This window comes from Musa acuminata, chromosome BXJ1-1, assembly GCF_036884655.1.
Source record: "Musa acuminata AAA Group cultivar baxijiao chromosome BXJ1-1, Cavendish_Baxijiao_AAA, whole genome shotgun sequence".
Taxonomy (NCBI): Eukaryota; Viridiplantae; Streptophyta; class Magnoliopsida; order Zingiberales; family Musaceae; genus Musa; species Musa acuminata.
This window is the reverse complement of record NC_088327.1, coordinates 11,233,598-11,244,083: the sequence shown is the minus strand read 5'-3', so window position 1 is coordinate 11,244,083 and position 10,486 is coordinate 11,233,598. Positions and strand designations below refer to the sequence as shown.

General features: G+C 41.0%; 1 protein-coding gene across 1 annotated transcript; it reads right to left on the bottom strand.

Annotated features, from left to right (window-relative positions):
• Window positions 1–5,696: 5,696 nt before the first annotated feature.
• LOC135673218 (uncharacterized) lies at window positions 5,697–7,967 on the bottom strand. The gene is made up of 2 exons (XM_065182032.1): window positions 6,736–7,967; window positions 5,697–6,638 (listed from the first exon to the last, which is right to left on the bottom strand). Exons 1-2 carry the CDS (start codon window positions 7,884–7,886, stop codon window positions 5,888–5,890), a joined length of 1,902 nt encoding a protein of 633 aa, XP_065038104.1. The 5' UTR covers window positions 7,887–7,967; the 3' UTR covers window positions 5,697–5,887.
• Window positions 7,968–10,486: the final 2,519 nt, after the last annotated feature.

The window sequence follows — 10,486 nt, the reverse complement described above, 5'->3', positions numbered from 1 at the left end:
CGTCACAAAATACGTACATTATTCATGTACAGAATGTGGATTAGGTCAGGAAACGGAGACCCAAGCGAGGGTAGCGTCCATCGCAACATGAATCTGCCGATCGATCGGGTAGATGTCAAGTCAAAGCCCCCGTTATTTTATGTGTTCCTCTAACAATTTGCCCCGTGTTTCAATTCTGCCTTGTGGGTCCTTCCATTGAAGGTCCCTCCAAAGTGGCTGCTCACAATGTGAACTACAGTTTAGCACGCAACGAATGACCATGTCATTCATTACACATCCCAAGCTGCAGAAACACCATATTAAACTATGCAAGTTGAGGCGTCGCTTTGCAAGATTAGACAACCTTTGTGGCCTCTTGGAAAGTGGTCAAATCTCGAAGCTCACGCTTTGGGCCACCTTATTCGCCAGCAACCCATGGGATCACATGTCGACCTTTCGCTGCAGATACGTCGGATGTGTATGATACATGGGATATGAGAAGCAACGACCCGTGCCGAGTTGAGCATCAACAGACTCAAAAAGAAAGCCTTCGTTCTCGTGGGCGTCAACAAGACACGTTGATGTATCCATCACACCTCGTTCAGCTATATATTTAAGCAGCTTCCACTCCCATATGGCAAGCCAAGGCGTGACGTACGTCGGCCAGCAAACGCCATTAACCGACGGGGGTCTTGAAAGGCCACGAAGAGGGGATGTGATTGGTGTGCTGCGGTTTGGGGGAATCAATTTGCTCACTGTGGATCTTCCATGCTCCTTGGCGAGCTCAACTTGGTAAGCTTTGCCGAACGAAATATTACGGGGAGGGTACCAACTTGTGCTTTGGATTTGTTTGTCCAGCTCGAAAGCTGAATCTGGTTTTGGCCAAGTTGCAGAAACCATGAGCGACGTCCACCTTTCCGTGCTGGTTTTGGAGCCTCCAAAGAGGATTTCGACTTCCACAGTCCACCTCTGCTTGCTCATCACCACAGGAGAGACCCACCAACAAAGATAGGCTGCAGTTGTAGGCAAAGCAAAATGGATTGGGTGCTTTAACTTGCTGCCTTTCCCTTCACCACCGGTCTGTGATAGGAAATCGTATGGACAAATAGGATGAGATATAATCGTTTCCACATATGTACAGCAATGTACCTATCAGAATCTATCAACAGTCGCAAAGAGAGACGCCAATCAAGTTGGAAATGTATGAGAATCTGGCGTGCCACTTTCCACAGCCGCGTGCACGAGCGGTACGAATTGATCTCGCACTTTGTGCGTGCGTCTCCACACGTATAAAGGACATGCAAGATATCTACTCACGCACACACGAAGGAGAATTCAAAGTGAAGTTTCACATAATGACAGTAGCACATCCTTTGTAGAGCTTGTGGTTTTATGGGATTCAAACATGGGCAGTTTCTGCAAATGGCTCGAAAGCTGCAGGCTTGTGAGTCATTATCAGTCTTGCAATCGATATCTTTCCTGGATAATGATTTATATAGGCGTAGTCTCATCCACAGATAAATCATAAATGAATTCCAATATAATCTTCTACATTTCACATGAAGCAGATCAATCTGATCATTTTTCTTTTCGTTTCCTCGTTGATGTGATCTCCTCGAGTGTCCCTAATAATCTTATCCCAACATTATAACTCAGGCCCAAATTCCAAGCTACAGTATTAATCACAAGTTGTTTTCTAAACATCACAGTATTAATCATTAATACGTAACATTAACCGTTCTCATTAAGTTTCTCATCTATTATCATTAATTTTTTTATTTATTATGATCTAAATATTTTGATTTTTCATTCATTATGAATATAACAGTTATTATTAATTTTTTTATTCATTATCATTAAAAATTTTCAAACATTATAAACTTAATTAATTCTTGAACATTACAAAGTTAATGGTAATAAATGGGAGAACGTCTATATAAATGAGGTTTTTGATCTCTACGCTCTATCTTTATCAAATCTTAAGGATTTCTTACACGATTTAAAGCGAGAGAAATGTCAAAATACCAAGAGAAATCATTACTGAAATTCTCTACAATAATAGCTAGAGGTACATAATTTTTATTTTCGTATTAATTTCCTTGTGTTTTTATAATGATGATTTAGAAACACATTTTGATCTTAAATTTTCTAATAGTTCATTAGAGCTGTGATTAACCTCTGTTGTCTTGATACATAAGTTTTCATTTGTATACCATAAATATGGCTTAATTTCGATTTTTCTTTCCAAACTTTTTGATACATTGGTATTGAAATTCATGAGGATATAAGATTTTCAATATTTTTAGTGAAATGAAACATTCATTATCAATAGAATACTCATATTCTATATGAATATTTGGTTATATTAATTCATGCTTATGAGCCAAATTTTATATATTCAAAATTGCTAGAGTGGTATATATAATCTTAATTAATTTAGGATTAGCCGTAGCATCCTTAATTAATTAAAATTATATATAAAGTTAAAATAAGGATCTTTAATGTAATAATTAGATATAATATTATGATTGATTATATTTAATATAATAATTATTATCTTACATGATCTTTTATTATATTTATATAATTAATTAGGATAAAATATCATATTATTTTCATAATTTACTCGCACGGATTATGAATTGAAATATAATTTGATAGTTTTATCATAAAGATCATTTGAATATATTTGAATTAAAAATTTAACCCATGAGATTCATTTTTTTTACATGTTTCACATTGCTAAAACATACAATTTAGACTATTAAATCTCAAATTTTGATATAAGCATTTTGAATTTTATGTAATTTCTTAAACTGTTAATTTCTTTGACATATGATGTGACATTCTCAAACTTAGGAGTGATAACCATAAGATATGAAATAAGAGGATTCTCCTCCATTTAGGGTAGATGGATATTGATTATACTATTAGGAAAGATGAATCATCTGTAGTCACTAATACCAGCACTCTAGCTAAGATCGTGCCATATAAGCGGTGGGAGCAATCCAATCGGCTCAGCGTGATGTTTATCAAGACTAAGATAATTGCCAGCATATATGGTTCTGTTGACTAGCATGAAAATATTTGAGACCGTCAACATGAAAATATTTGAGACTTGCTAAAAGCTATTGAGCAAATTGTTACTTCAGAAAAGGCATTAACAAGTACCATAATAATGAAATTTTTATCCCTCAGACTCACCAATATAAAGAGTGTATAATCTTTCCTATTACACTATATTCTGAACCACCTTCCATATCAATACAAACCTTTTAAAATATCATACAACACATATAGGGACAAATGATCAATCAATGAATTAATGACTATGTATTTAAGAAGAAGAGAGGTTAGTGATGAAACTGAGTAAAAGTGCATTGGTGGTAACCGGGAAGAATAAAATTGATAAAAATCAAGTCAATCAGAAAGCTAATCAGTAGGGAAAACCACCCAAAGCTGATATTAAGAAGAAGCAAAATGTTTCTTTTGTAAAAAGATATCAGAGTAATTCAGATATCAACCATTAGAGAGCTACAAAGAAAGCGATGAAGTATCTTCAAGAAACCAAAAATTACATGCTTATGTATAGACATATAGACAATCTGGATGTAATTGATTACTTAGATTCAAAATTTGTCGACTATGCTGATTCTTGTAAATCAACATCCAGATACATTTTTATGATGACTAGTGGAGTTATTTCTTATAGAAGTGTCAAGCAAACCTTGACTACTACTTTTACCATAGAAGCCAAGTTTGTTTTCGGTTTTGAGGCTACTTCACATGGTGCATGGCTTAAAGAGTTTCATTTCTAGGCTTAGAATCATGAATTCTATTTCTAGGTCATTAATAATTTTTTACGATAATTCAGTTACTATCTTTATAGTTAAAAGTAATAAAAATGAAAGTCGAAGTAAACATATTGACATTAAGTATTTATTTAGTCATAAAGGACGTGTAAAAGAAAATAAAATGGTTATTGAGCATATTAGCACTAAATTAATGATTATTGATCCTTTGACTAAAGACATATCACATCTGAAATTCAAGGATCATGTAGAGAAAATAGGACTTTGTTCCACTTTGTAATTATATTGAAACTCTTATATATTATGATATTTTCTCATTCATGTACATATTAATTTAAAAAAATATATTTATACTAGAACAAGAATAAACATAAGGTTTATTAATTAAGTAATATTACCACATTATGATTAATTCTTAAAAGACTAAATACATCGTAATACATTGATATTGATAATAATACTCACTCTTAGAGGACTTATCGATATGATTCATGTATTTGTTTCTTAAAAAATTTATTGATAAGATTAATAAGTTATTAAGTTAAATGTATGGACCAAGTGGGAGAACGTAACCATTCTCATTAAGTTTCTCATCCATTATCATTAATTTTTTAGAAAATATAATCGTTCTCGTTAAATTCATCATTTATTATCATCAATTTTTTTATTTATTATAGTCTAAATATTTTAATTTTTCATTCATAAATGTAATCGTTATTATATAATTTTTTATTCATTATCATTAAAAATTTTTAAGATGGTCTAAATATTACAAACTTGAATTAATTTTTGAATGTTACAAAATTGATGGTAATAAACATTTTTGATGGAAGAACGTCTTATATAAATGAGTCTATATAAATGAGGTTTTTGGTCTCAATGCTCTATGTCTCTCAAATCTTAAGGATTTCTTATAACATCGAGAGTTCTAAATCGAGAAATGTCAAAACACTAAGAAAAATCATTACTGAAATTCTTGACAACAATGGGCAGAGATACACAATTTTCGCTGTCGCATTAATTTTCTTATATTTCTATTATAGTGGTTTAGAAACATATTTTGATCTAAAATTTTTAATATAATATACATAATCGAGGACTACCATGGGAAACACATGTAACATAATTAGCCTTTCTATGATTGTGAGAGATCATACGAAGAAATTAAAACAAATGAAAAGAAAAGAGAAACCTCTTGCATACGTACATTGTAAGAGTACATTTAAATGTTTGAATTCCCATTCGAATGTTCCAATGTAATGGAAGGCGAATTAAACTTTAGAAAGAACTAAGATTTTGATTAGGACTAGAAATCCCAATAATCTTATTTTTTTTCTCTGTGAATTATTAAATCCTACCACATTTCAACCATTTGGCAACAGCTTACTCTACCAAGTTCACCGATACCAGAACTCAGGGAACAGAACAGAAAGGACATGGATTCTTCAGTGTCCAAAGCCATGTTGTTTCCACCAGCGAATCAATCAAGAGTTTCTGCACCCCCAACCAAGAACACAATCAGCTGGTGAGTGGTGATCCAAACCCTATCACCACAATCCATAAAAGCTTCCCGAGTTTCAGTAAAATTATTATTATTATTATTATTGTTTTTGTGCTTATAATTTAATCTCATTCGGTTGAACTTTAAGAAACGCATTTTATGATAGAATATTGAACATACTAACCAAGGGTTTAGCGCTGCTTTAGGTTTCGTGTTTGCTGATGTAGCCGGTGGGACCTGCCAATCGCCGGGAGCCACACATAGCATCTTATAAAGATAACAAAAGAAAAGCTCGTCCGACAAAGAATCTTAGTATCCCAGTGCTGCTGGATCGCGTAGTTCCCGTCTGTCCCACTAGATTACGTCACTCTCATTTGCAAATCCACATCAAGGAAGACGACAGGTAGCTACGAACAGACTTGAGACTGCATTCAAACACTTATTATTACCTGCTTCAAGAGCAGATGCTGCATGGACTTCAAGACTCATAAATCAAACTCGAGTTCAGTGACGAGATGACACACAGAACAGGGACGGACTTATTTAGATACCATAGTAACAAAACTACCAATCCACTTGCGGCAGACCGATCGGATCATGATGCCCTGGTCGCCTTGGTGTCAGCTTGTGCCATCGCATCGATGATCACGATACCAGAGGTCGGTGGCTGACACTGAGGAGTCGATGCGAGGGAGGGAGTGGCCTGAGAGTGGTACATCTGAGGGCGGCTTTGATCGGCAGCAAATTCATAGCCGTGGTTGGCCACCGTCGCAGGGGACTGAGAGACATGGTGGTGCTGCACCACACGATACCCCATTCCGGCGTACGAGTGGGGTTGGTCGGCCGCCATGTGAATCAGCTGTGGTTGCAGTGCAGCGGTGCGATACAGACTCGCCGGCAGTTCGGGCTTTGCGGGGACTTGAGGGACCGCCATGGGAGGTTTTGCTGCTGATGTTAGGGAATTGGGATCAACCATACCGGGCTGCACAGCTGCCAAATTGTATGATGGAGTCGGCTGAACGGGGTAGTAGTACAGGGGAATCTGGGGATCGTGCGGGTGAGCTTGAGGCGATTGCTGGATCGTGTGGGCGGCTATTGGAAAGTACGACGGAACGGGGATGACACCGCCGGCGGAAGGGTGGTGGATGTAATGGGGATTCCCCGGAATATACTGCTGCTGCAGCTGCAGCTGGGGGTAGAGTTGTTGCTGCTGAAACCGCTCCGGCTGCATCGAGGGCAATCGGTAGCTGGCAGCATTGGTGGCCGGAATTGGAACGCCATAGCTTGGATCCGAGAAGACCGAGAGTTCTCTTTTTTGATCAGACGTCGCATTCAAGTACATCGCTCTAGATAATGAGATCAAAGTAAAGTCGCCTTTCTTTTAGGCATAAACGTACTCAAAAGTGAATTTTTTTATCCGGAGGTTAGGGAAAGAAGCGATACCTCGAAACAGGATCGGAGATGGAAACGTCGATCTCGGTTGGTTTCGGAGGCTGCCGTTGCGGTTTCCAGATGGCGCCACGGTCAGACTTCTCGTCGTCAGAGGCGGAACCTATCCTACGGTATTCGGTGGGGGAGGTGGAGGCGGAGGAAGCAGAGAAGGGGATCAATGGATGGAGTTGCAGTTGGGGTGCGTAAGATGGCTCCTTGAAGTCGTCTTGCAGCCTCTGTCCGCCGGTAGCTACGGAAGCGGAGAGGTTAATGTGGGCGAAGTGGTCATCGAGGCCCGCGATCCCGGGATCGCATAGGCGGTCATCGGGACGGACGCGGATGGGCGGGAGATTGGACAGAGAAGGAGCGGAGGAGGCCGATCCAAAGGAGGAAGTCGAGTCGAGCATCGGCGAGTCTGGGACCGAGTATAGATCGTGGCCGTGGCGGGCGAGCTTGCCGGACGAGTCCGGGCTCGGGAGTGCAAGCTGATCCGGTGGATCCGAGTGGGCGCCGTAGGCGGCGATTGCTGCGCCGCTACGGGAATGCACAGAGGAGCCTTCCTCCAGACCGAGGAGGCAGTTAACGGAGGCGGAGTCGGAGGAGAGGCCGCGGGGTAGGCCGTCAACCTCCATCCCTCCCATGACGCTATTGAGCGCGTCCACGAACCAAGTCTCCGACTTGGAGTCATCCAGCAGCGTCCCGATCGAGGACGCAGGCGACATCTCAGGCTTGGAAGGGAACAGGAACAGCCGGAGGCGGGAGGAGCCGCCGCCGCCAGCGCCGGCTGAGGCGGTGACCAGGACGCGGTCGTACTCGTCGATCATATTGTCGAGGTCCTCGTCAGTGGCGACGGAGATGAGGGAGTCGAGGTCCTCGCTGGGAAGCTGGTACTTGAGGGAAAAGGTTCGACCGCCGAGGAGGGTCCGTGAGAGCTTGGCGCAGATGTCAGCGAGGGCGGAGTGACGGTCGACGACGACGATGCGGGTCTCGCCGCCGAGGTAGCAGAGGGACTTCTCGGTGGGCCGGGGGACGATGCGTCCGCCATAGCTGCACATCAAGCGGAGGCGGCCTGCGGAGGAGAAGGGGGGTTCGTCGCAAGAGTCGAGCGAGTCCGCGTATCCGAGGCCGCCTCCTTCACCAGCGGAAGCCTCGGTTTCCGCCATGGAATCGAGCCAACCGGAGCGGCAGATGGATCCAAAGCGGAGCGGGGTTTGGGTCGTGGAAGGAGGAAAAGCTAAGCTGGGTTATGTAATCTCGTCTTATTTTCTTTCCTACGTGTCCGCGCCTCAGAAAAAGAAATTTTATTATCATATATATATATATATATATATATATATATATATATATATATATATATATATATATATATATATATATAGTGTCTTGAGAGGACGAGGTTTCTGGGCCCGTTCGCCGTGGATGCGGAAGCAGAGAACTTCTCCTATATAATGGAGGCTGAAATATACATCACAAAATATCATACAAGCATCGAAATGCACGTATTTTCACGTAGGTGCAGATTAAGTACATCTTGGCCTTGCAAAAGTAAGCACATAGATAAAGCATCCATGTTCATGCACATGAATTACCGCAGAGATGTAAGCTAGCAGTGTACCATCATCATGTGTCATTTGTCCTATATATTACTATTACGATTAAAGGTTTATTGTTCCACGAAGATCATCACCCATCGGTTCTTGCTAGATCCGATGACACGCGGGCGAACTCATTCAGCCATGTCACCTATACATCATCTCTGGTCATCCCTGCAGCTAAGCTTTAGATCTTTACTGAGCATCTTATTCCCTCTAAGATCCGAGTACACATGCATGAGAAAAGGTGTGGGATGTGTTCCCTGTTACGGTCGTCTGGAGCAAGCTCCGAGACTTTGCTTGCATCTGCTCGTTCTGTAGCCAAAGCAAATCGTTCTGGATCTTGTGAGGCATCTCAGCTTTACGTCTATCCATTGCTTGGGACTATAATGAGAGTCATGTGTGGCATGCAAAGTGACAACCGTATCCTTTTCTATACATCTGTCTAACTCCTTTCTCTTCTCTAAAGAAGGAACAATGAGCGGTATACGTATATGAGAATGACATCCTTACACTCGAGGAGAGATCAAAAGGTCGAAGGTTTAAGTCGATGTTGGTAAGGGAGAATGAAACGCAGCAACCCAGGGAACTACAGAAATCAACAGCAAAGATTGCGAGCTCCAATAACACCACTCCTGTCTCATCCTCTTTCTCTCTCTAAGTTGGAAATAGGTGCAAATGCCGCGTGCCACCTGAAACTTCAGATGTCGGCAGTAGTCCTTTTTATTCTTTCTTATTATTGCAACTATTAGTTTTTTCATTAGGTTGCTGAATAACTAAGTATTTTATGTGATTCAAAGAAGTTTTGTGGAGTGTCATGTGTTCCTGTTTCAGTACAGTACTAACATAACAATTGCGTTCGAGAGGTCATAAGAGAGAAAGAAATTTGATGGGGAATAATCGATCTTTAATTAGATTTGGCTTGTCTTAAAATAATTCCAACGACAGTCTTATATATATATTCCTAAAAGAACTTGTCTTTTATTATTCTCATCAATTATCAGAGTAATCTTAATTTTTATATTTTCGAAGAGGATGCTAATATCAATTTGTGTAACGTTACTACTCTCTCTCTCTCTCTCTCTCTCTCTCTCTCTCTCTCCTTTCTGTGAAGGTAACCCTCGAGTGGTCTAAATAGTCAAAGGAAAGCACCATAGCCCGTCAGGGGAGCAAGAATTCATGTGTAAAGTTGAGCAAGCATATAACACAAATGACTAACACTAAAGTGATCAATACTTGACTTCTTTATATGAGCAAAAGGCATTTCCAAATAGCGAAGTCTGGTCAGTGTTTATCTTCATGGTTTCAAACACAACCTCACGGAGGATTGGAAGCCAAGAAACATGTTGTTCTAATCATTTAACTTCCATGGTGAGTTACTCGAGTACGATAAGAAACCAGCAAGTGGATACAGATCAGGGATTTGATGATGGCAGATCCAGAGTAGGGCAGAGTCACCTCAGGCGCCGCAGCCTCCACCGCAAGCCGCACCGCACTCGGCCGAGAACCCGTCGCCGCCGCTGTGTATGTGAGTGTTCCCTGCCGCAGAAGCTTTGCCCTTTGAGAATCCATCGGCGCAAGAGAAAATGACAGCTGAGACTGCACACAGAGTTGCGAGAACAATAGCAAACAGCAGCAGAACGCTACCACCATCACCACCACCTCCTGTTTCCATTCTCAGCCACTTCTCATCTTCGAGCAGCGCAAGAGAGGCAAGCGGACGGATATCATGATGAGCAACGCTTGGTGGTCGAGCAGAAGAAGATCGTAATCTTCCCGCGTAAGTCAAATGGACCAGAGCACAACGTATGGCCAGCTGCAATCCAAGGGGTCAATTTGGAGACACCGTGGCGAGTGCGGGAGCTGTTCGCGATCCCATCGAAGGCTCTGCCTCTAATAATGCAGATCGTGTCCACTTCCTCTTCCTTTCGATGGGCACTAAACACAGCCTCCACGGCGCCTCCAGAATCCAAACATATCTCTTCGTGTACGCTACTCGCGGCTTATTGGCGAAGACAGAGGAAAGGCTGCAATCTGTATAAGCACTAAACAAAGCAAAGTTAGTTGTGCAGGATCGAAGGTTCTTTGTATTGGAAAGGAAGGTCACTGCGAAAGAGAAGATGAGGTAAGAGTAAAAAGAGGTTCAAAGATTCAGATTTATATGAGTTTAT

Bases quoted from the DNA above. Each gene is read 5' to 3' on its own strand.
- LOC135673218 (XM_065182032.1), bottom strand. From the start codon at position 7,886: ATGGCGGAAACCGAGGCTTCCGCTGGTGAAGGAGGCGGCCTCGGATAC. The intron at 6,639-6,735 runs GTATCGCTTCTT...CTCATTATCTAG, and splicing joins ATCTCCGATCCTGTTTCGAG to AGCGATGTACTTGAATGCGA.